Source organism: Eleutherodactylus coqui, chromosome 7 (assembly GCF_035609145.1).
Source record: "Eleutherodactylus coqui strain aEleCoq1 chromosome 7, aEleCoq1.hap1, whole genome shotgun sequence".
Lineage (NCBI taxonomy): Eukaryota > Metazoa > Chordata > Amphibia > Anura > Eleutherodactylidae > Eleutherodactylus > Eleutherodactylus coqui.
The window spans coordinates 134,367,715-134,375,965 of NC_089843.1; the positions used below are offsets into that span (position 1 = coordinate 134,367,715).

The window sequence follows — 8,251 nt, forward strand, 5'->3', positions numbered from 1 at the left end:
TAATAAGTATCAAGATCTCACAGTAGAGTTAGTGCATTGTTCTGTATATTACATGTGACAGATATTCTGCAATGCATGCTCCCATATAACAGAGAGCAATGGAGCTCTTCCCAGAAATATGGCAATTGTTTGAGGGCAATGACATAAACCCTGTATAGATATTGACAATGTAGAGTTGATCCTAGTATAGGTTTGACATATTTCATAATGAATGGCCAAATATGTTTGTTATATCGCTAGATTTTCCATGCATTTAGATATCTAGCTTTAATTTCATGACCTCTCTTCTTGCTTGCAGGTTCTGCGCAGGATATTGCAGTTGCAAGAAACCAAGCAGCTCTTCAGAACATGCGGGCAACCCGAATTCTGGCACAGAATACCGGCATGCTCTCTATGGGTCCATCACAAAATCCAGGCACAATGCCTACAGGACCACTCCAGCCAGAAATGGGTATGGCTCCATATAGCAACACACCATCAGGTCAGCCTGGCATGTACAGCATGAACACAGGAATAAACCAAATGATGCAGCACCCAAACCAAAACAGCATAAACATGGCCCATAGTGCTGTGCAAGGCCCGCGGCAACCCAATTCAGGACAAGCAATGGGAATGGTTGGAGGATTTAGTCAGAATATGCTTGTAAACTCTGTGATGCCTCAACAACATCAGCAAATGAAAGGGCCTGTAGTAGGCCAACCTATGGCCAGAGCTCAGGCCCCAAGACTGCAAAACATGATGACATCCATACCCCAGGGTGCACAAAACTGGCCGCAACGTGGATTACCAGGAATGAGAACTAGTGGTGAAATGGCGGCTTATAACAATGGATCAGGTTATCCAATGCAAACTGGGCAGTCAAGAATGAGTAAACAGCATTTTCAGCAAGGACTTAGTCAAAGTGTGGTTGATAGTACCGGAACAGTAAGAGCCCTAAACCCAGCAATGAGCAGACAAATGATGCAGTCATTGCCTGGACAACAAGGCACCAATCAGTCCAGACAAATGATGCCGAGTATGAACCCTGGTGTGCCGAGTATGGCTAGTTTTAATCAAGCTCAAACACAGCAATTACCTGGTGGGAACTTTCCTCAAGGCAACCAGGGTCAGGGTTATGACAGGAATCCTGCACAGGACATGTCATACAGTTATACCGATGCAAGCGCCGGTCCTTTTTCAGGACTTGCAGATGGTACGGACTTAGTAGACTCCATTATGGGCAGAGGACCTGGAGATGAGTGGATGCAAGAACTTGACGAATTGTTTGGAAATCAGTCTTAACATTCAAAAGAATGAATTATGCTGGGCTCAATGGAAAATGACAGTACACCTGTCCAGGTCTGTTCTGTACAGATAAGCAACAACTGCAGGCAGTTACAGAAATGTCAGGTAGTAAAGCATCCCCGTTCAGGCGACAGCAGCTTTGCATGTTTTAAAATGAGGGTTCAGTGGAAAAGGATGCCCTATGGTCCGCAGCCTCAGAAGGTCAGATGTTGACCGGAGGTGAAAGAGTTTGGTCTGCTCCATGGTGAAAGTTCATTATCCATGACATGGCTTCATGAGCTAGATAAAGTCAAAAGAGGCAAAAGCTTTGCACAATGATAGAAGAAATCTGAAAAATGTTTATATCAAGGGAGAAGCAATGTTTCAGTACGGAGTAAAGTAATTTATTTGAAGTTGCTGATACTTTTGGCTAACGGGCTTAGCCACCAACCATGAGGTTTTTAAAAAAAAAAATGAATGGGGAGGAAGCTGTTACAAGTATCACAGCAGTACTTCTGGAGACGACAAGGTAGAATAAATATTCCATACCCTTAGTGATGAGTGGAATCATTATACACAGAGCCTAAATAAATTATAGAGATAGATACAATGCAGGAATTGCACAAGATGGTAAGCAAATTGTCACTGCAATATATCAAATAAATGCTATATGTATGGTGTTCAAAGAAGGAAAACTCAACTCTAGATCATATTTTGGATACAAATAAGGAACGGCCATACTTTATAGGTCACAAATAAGTATTAATGTACACATAGACGGATACTGTCCTAATACACAGGGCTGATCAGCACAGCAGTTTCCTGTATTTCCAGCAGCTTTTCGTAAAAAAAAATGCATTTCTTTCATTATGGCTTCTCACATTTGTGGAGCTTCTACTACAGTATAAATAAAATGGAGAAAAAAAACAAAAAACGGGTCATTTCAGTAGAATGTAGACGTCCACTCTTGAATCACTGTATACAAACATATATATCTGTCTTTGTGGTACCAGAGCATATGTGTCCACTGCTGCTAGAAGAGGTAAGAGAGTCCTGTGCCAAAACAGCAATCATGGGCCATTCAGTGACTTTGGTGTAATATGTTAACCGGAAAACGTGACAGCCTTTTTCCTTCTACCCCATACTGTTTGTGAAGTGTACCTTCATGGCCTAACTGGCTTTATTCGGGTTCTCATTTTTTTTGGAAAAGCACCTAGCTCTTAGACTGACTGATATAAAGCATCGGGTCCCTGCAAACCTGGTTGCTTGATATGTCCATATGACATGGCCATAATACAGGTTATATGATGGCATATTTGCACTGCTATATAATGGTAAATGTTGACATCTTAATAACATGTATATCCCAAGAATAAAGTTGTTTTTTCCTACTTCCATCATGGCTTTGAATAGTGAGAGTCTTTATGAACGAGTCTTGAAGAATAGCACTCCCCTACTTGACTGCAAAGAATAATCCGAAGTTGTCACTCACTTTTGTTAACGGAATGGTGCCAGGCACATATTTGTATCCCCACAACTAGTTTTTCCTACTGGGTCATCTTTTGCAGATGACCAGCCGTCTCTCATTTTCAGGAACACATCCGAGTTTTATAGAGGTTTACCAGTCCAAACTAGTTGTAACCGTCATTGTAACAGTGATGATAGACGGCTAATACTGCCATTCATTTTGCCGGCTCTAATTGTGTGTTTGTGCCTCATTCGAGCTCAGTACCTTCTATTCTACAGTATGCAGGTGACCACACAGTCAATGGGAAATGCGACGGCGCTGAATGAGCAGATGCTTATGTAACCGCCGGCATACTGTAAAATGGAGTGTAGAAGAGCAGATGCAGCACTAGAGGAGCCCAGTGTGGACCGAAATCTGGGCTTTGGTCAACTAGTTTAACTGTACAAGCTATTTGAACATACTTCCCTAGATTTATATCTCTGGCACTGCCCGTAAAACCTGGAAATTCTGACATGTACATGAAAAACTACTTGTTTGTCATGTTATTAGTATTTCTTATTATCACTTGTTATTCTTTTTATTGCATACATGGACATTGAAAACTCAGTAGCTTTCCCTGATTCACTGAGATAAAACTTATACATGTTATTTGCAGCCAGCAGAGAGAGAACAACTCTGCTAGTATGCCACAGTCCAAATATCCTTACAATCAATGCAGCCTAGGGATGTAAATGTAAAGAGGTGCTGTCATGGCAGTGCAACTTCACTTGTCCCTATGTGAGGGCTTAGTCACACGGGCGCATCCTGCACCGATGCGCCCATGTTACTGCAGGATAAGCGCCCATGTTACTGCAGGATAAGACGGCCGCACTGCAGGTGCGGGCGACTCTCCGCACCGCCAGAAGAAAGAACACATGACCGGCTCTATTGCCTGCAGTGCGGCCGTCTTCTTCGTGTAGTAGCACGGGCGCAGCAACGCCCGGATGAGCGCCCGTGTGACTGAGCCCTTACAAAGGAACTTTTGTTCACACAGCAGTTCCTTTCACTGGTCCAGATTTTCAGACTTCTGGTCCTGCACATGTAGTGGATTCTTTCTGCTGCAAATTCTGAATGTATAACATGTTGATTGTACTGCGGATTTAACCCCTCGGGTTGAAAGACGTAAAGTTCTCCGTAGAAAGCTGCAAAATAGACTTTTGCAAGTTCATATAAATGAATTGGACAGTCATAGAAATTTCCGCAACAAAATCTGTAGAGTGTGAATTGTTCTGTATGTAAATACAATCTTTGACATCAGTCTTGTAAATTGCGTGCCATGACAAATCCTCTTTAAGTCAGTTTCAAATGAGCGTATTACGGGCGCGTTTATGCGGCTATATTACAGGCGAATGGCCTGGCCCAACTGCTGGTCTACAGACCTGAACTCGGAGTATCATAGAAATCTATCTGAGTTTGGGTCAGTAGACCACATGTCCACATAAGGTGCATAAATGTGCCAGTAGCATGTTCATGTGAAACGGGCCTTAGTCTGAGGCTAAATAGACTTTTTGTAGCAGGATTTTCCGATTTTAACTATTGAGTTATAGCTGCTCTCCAGAGGAACACATTGAGAGAAATGTATCAAGTGATATGAGTCAAAGTTGCACTGTAATTTGTAACTTTACTCTCCTTTCTCCACTTTTGAAAAGTGACAAAAAAGTGGAAGGGCATTTGCAGGAGGGATGTGGGAAAAAGCATAAATTACAGTTTTCTGCTTCCGAACAGCCCAAGTTGCACCACTTAATACATTTACAAAAACAGTCCACTCCTATGTATTGCGCTTGGCATGCAGTGCCGCACAATGTGAATCCCGATTTCACATAAGTAACCTCTTTAAACAAAGTTCCCCCCAAAACGTCACTGTTGTCGGCATTGTAGCCACATCAGCTCTCTTGCCTCGCGGCTTTGGCATGCTGTCTGTGGATTCTATGGACTATATGAGCATGTTGGTGATAAGCCTTGTATGTATATCTACTAGCAATTTGATAAAGTAATAACACAAAGTACTTTTGGCGTCTGCAACTTTGTTTAAAGAGGCCACTTAATACATTTTGTACATTTTACTCCAACGCACTTCAGAGTAATACTATGTGTATTCACATGTAATGGAAATGCTGCTGAATAAAGTAACAGCAAAGTGGAAAAGACTTTTGTGTGTAAATTGAACTGCTATGTAGATTTTTAAAAAAACACTAACTTTTCAGACAACTTCTGCTCATCTAATAGCCAATCTCAATCTCAATCTCAATCTCGTAATATACTTTCATCAAACATTTTTTGCTTTACCGCTGTAAATTCAAGTGTGAAGCCTCTCTGCAATCCACTGCTTGTCTTTAGGCATTCAGTTTCCCCAGCAACTAGAACTTTTGGATGTCTTCTTAGCTGCAGGGTCTGTCTTCACAGGCTCAGATTCCTTCACTCACACTGATCTGCAGTCAGTGTGTATATAACTGTGTGTATCTGCAGTTATCTTTATGTTGTAGGCCTTTTATGTGTCTCCAGTTTGGTATGGGCAAAGCAATATAAATCTTACTGGATTTTTCTTTATTAGCTGCTTTACTATGGTAGGTCTTGTGTATTTGCATGGTCACAGCATATATAGTGATCTCTATACAGTGTATGCTTTATAAATTCTGTGACCATGCAAACACACAAGACCTAGGGAAGCAGCTAATAAAGATCAATCTAATGAGAATAAGCTGAGTGGCAGGTTAGGTGGAACTATAAGATCAGGGGAAGTAGAGATTGTGTACACACTGACTGCAGTGTGAGTGCAGGGAGCAGCCAGTGAAAACAGCCCTTCCGCACAGCTAAGAACATTTCATAATATCCTACTTTCTCCAGAAGCTTAATGCCTAACAAGCAGTGGATTGCAGAGGATCTGCACTTCAAACCTGATTTACAGTCGTAAAGCAAAAAATAAAAAATAATGAAAGTATATTACAAGATCAATGAGACAAACACAGGCTATTAGATGAGCAGACATTGTCTGATAAGTTAGTGTCCCTTTAAATCTACACATACTGTACCAATTTATGTTGCTGAAGGGTCACATTTTTGTTGAGGATTTTCCCCATTGAGTTCAGTGGAGAAGTCAAACTCTGCAAGAAACCTCAGTTGCTGTGAGACCTGTGGATCTGCAGTAAAGTCCCCAAGTCCTGAATTTAAAAAAAACTCCATCCAAAGCTAAAAATAAAGGAAAACATTATACTCACCTTCTCTGGTGCTTCCTTGGTTCCCTTGCCTGCTCTGCCTGTTTCTGTCCATCCGGTTCCTGCAATGCTGGTTAATCATGTGATCACTACAGCCAAACACAGGCAGTCAAATAGTATGAGACATCGCAGGAGGCTGGGTGTAAAGGAGCCATTGTTGCCATTGGAGTGCCAGGAGAGGCGGGTATAGCTTTTTATATTTGGTGCCCTGCTGTCTTCCGCTGATGAGAGCCACAAAGGAGGCTGTCCACCTTGGGGCAGATTTGCCACTGCCAAATGTTCCCGCAGCAGTTCCACTTGTAGCCTTAGACTCAAGTATGACATGCCATTGGAAAATCTTGCTACAAATAGTGTAGCCCAAGCCTTATAGAAAATATAATACCTACATAGTGGAAATCGCCATTTTGCAGATTAAACCAATGTGAGGATTTTTATACATTTATGGTTTATTACTTTATGGTTTTCAGGCAAGACAATGTATCAATCTCATTTACCAAAACCTGCAAATTAATTCCATATTAAAATTACTAAGTGACCATGAAAATTGAGTGTTTACAAAACGGGCTTATTCTACAGGTATACTTAAAGGATATTCCTGGCAATTAACCCCTTACAGTATTACTGAGCTATTCTCAGGATAGGTCATCAATAGTTGATCAGCAGGGGTTTGCCGCTTATGACTCCCAGCAATCCGCTGATCTCAGCCCCACTGCACTGGGAGATATAACTTCCATACATTTCTATCTATACCTTCTGTTGCCCTTCTGGCTCCGATCCAGGGGTTGAAGCTGGAAGTGTAATAGAAGGCTTTGTTCCCATTGAAATCAATGGAAGCTATACCTTCTATTGCCCTTCTGATTCCAACCCCAATGTGGATGAAGCTGTGAACATCCAGCCCACTGCAGTGAGTGTCGGGGCTGTGATTATCTGATTGTCAGGGGTCCTGAGTGGCAGACCAAGCCAATCAACTGCCGATAACCTATGGATATGGAGTTAAATGCCCAGAATACTCCTTTAAGGGGATTCTCCTAAAATAATGAATAATGTTTTTTGCAGTAAGCACACCTATCAGTGTATTATATTCAGCGATTTCTTCCCTGAGAGCCGAGGCTTGCTACTACACCGAGCGTGCCCACAGGTTCATGCAAACCTATGTATACTATATTGTCTTGTCTATGGACACTTATCATGGAAACATGTGGCAGTATGGAAACACACTCCTCCTCTATGGACTTTTTCTGTGCATGTAAACACAAGAGTATGACGGATCCTGCGGTCTGAATCACTACATATAGTCCCCCATTATGTACTGAGATTCAGTATGTATGTTCCTATAAGTGGCAGATAGACATATGGGTGTGGCTAAGAGTAGGTCACGTCTGTTGGCATTGTAAAGCTTCCTCCAAATACTCTCCACATCGGGACCAAGTAAATATATAGACAGATGATGTTTCTTTTTTATCTATGGTGCTGATGTAAATGTTTGAAAAAATGGTTATCTGTAAATATCTTTTTACAATCCTGCGGATATCACTGGGTCTAATGTCTGTACAAAGATATAAATAAAATGAAATATATATAATTATATATATATATATAAATATAAATACTGTTTGTTTAAAATAGAGTATTTTTATTTCTTTCTCTATCTCATCATCGATGCAGTGGTATTGCACTTCGAATAACATCAAATTTTAATTTTGTACTGTTTATCTTCCATCGACTTTCACCATTCAGATCATATTTTTCTTTTGAAATTTTTTTTTTAGAGTTTTCTGATTTTTTTATTGGGTCGTTTCTTGAAATTGTAGATTCTTGGGCTGTAGAAAAGGTGATATTGGCATACCACTTTTGATGAAAAATAAAATGTTATATGAACAGAACAATTGTGTGGACTCTGAATAAATAATTGTAGTGCAACTAGTACTTGCATCGTAACTACCATACTTCAGAGGGGGCAGAGAGAAGCAGTTTCTGTCAGTATGGTTAAGTTGGTACTAGAGATGAGCGAGTATACTCGCTAAGGCTAACTACTCAAGTGAGTAGTGCCTTAGCCGAGTATCCTCCCGCTCGTCTGTAAAGATTCGGCTGCCGGCGCCGGTGACAGGTGAGTTGCGGCGGTGAGCGGGGGGGGGAGAGGGAGATCTCCTCTGCGTTCCTCCGGCCGCTCCCCGCACCCCCGCCGGCCCCCGAATCTTTACAGACGAGCTGGAGGATACTCGGCTAAGGCACTACTCGCTCGAGTAGTTAGCCTTAGCGAGTATACTCG

The 8,251-nt window shown here is 41.6% G+C and overlaps 1 protein-coding gene across 2 annotated transcripts in view; it reads left to right on the plus strand.

Moving 5' to 3' along the window:
- Window positions 1-7,948, plus strand: part of MAML3 (mastermind like transcriptional coactivator 3) — a 322,946-nt gene extending 314,998 nt beyond the window's left edge. For both annotated transcript variants that reach the window (XM_066573728.1, XM_066573729.1), the window contains exon 5: window positions 299-7,948. In XM_066573728.1, coding sequence (XP_066429825.1) covers window positions 299-1,281 — 983 coding nt within the window. In that variant the 3' untranslated portion in view covers window positions 1,282-7,948. The remainder of the gene's footprint in view (window positions 1-298) is intronic.
- The last annotated feature ends 303 nt before the right edge of the window (window positions 7,949-8,251 follow it).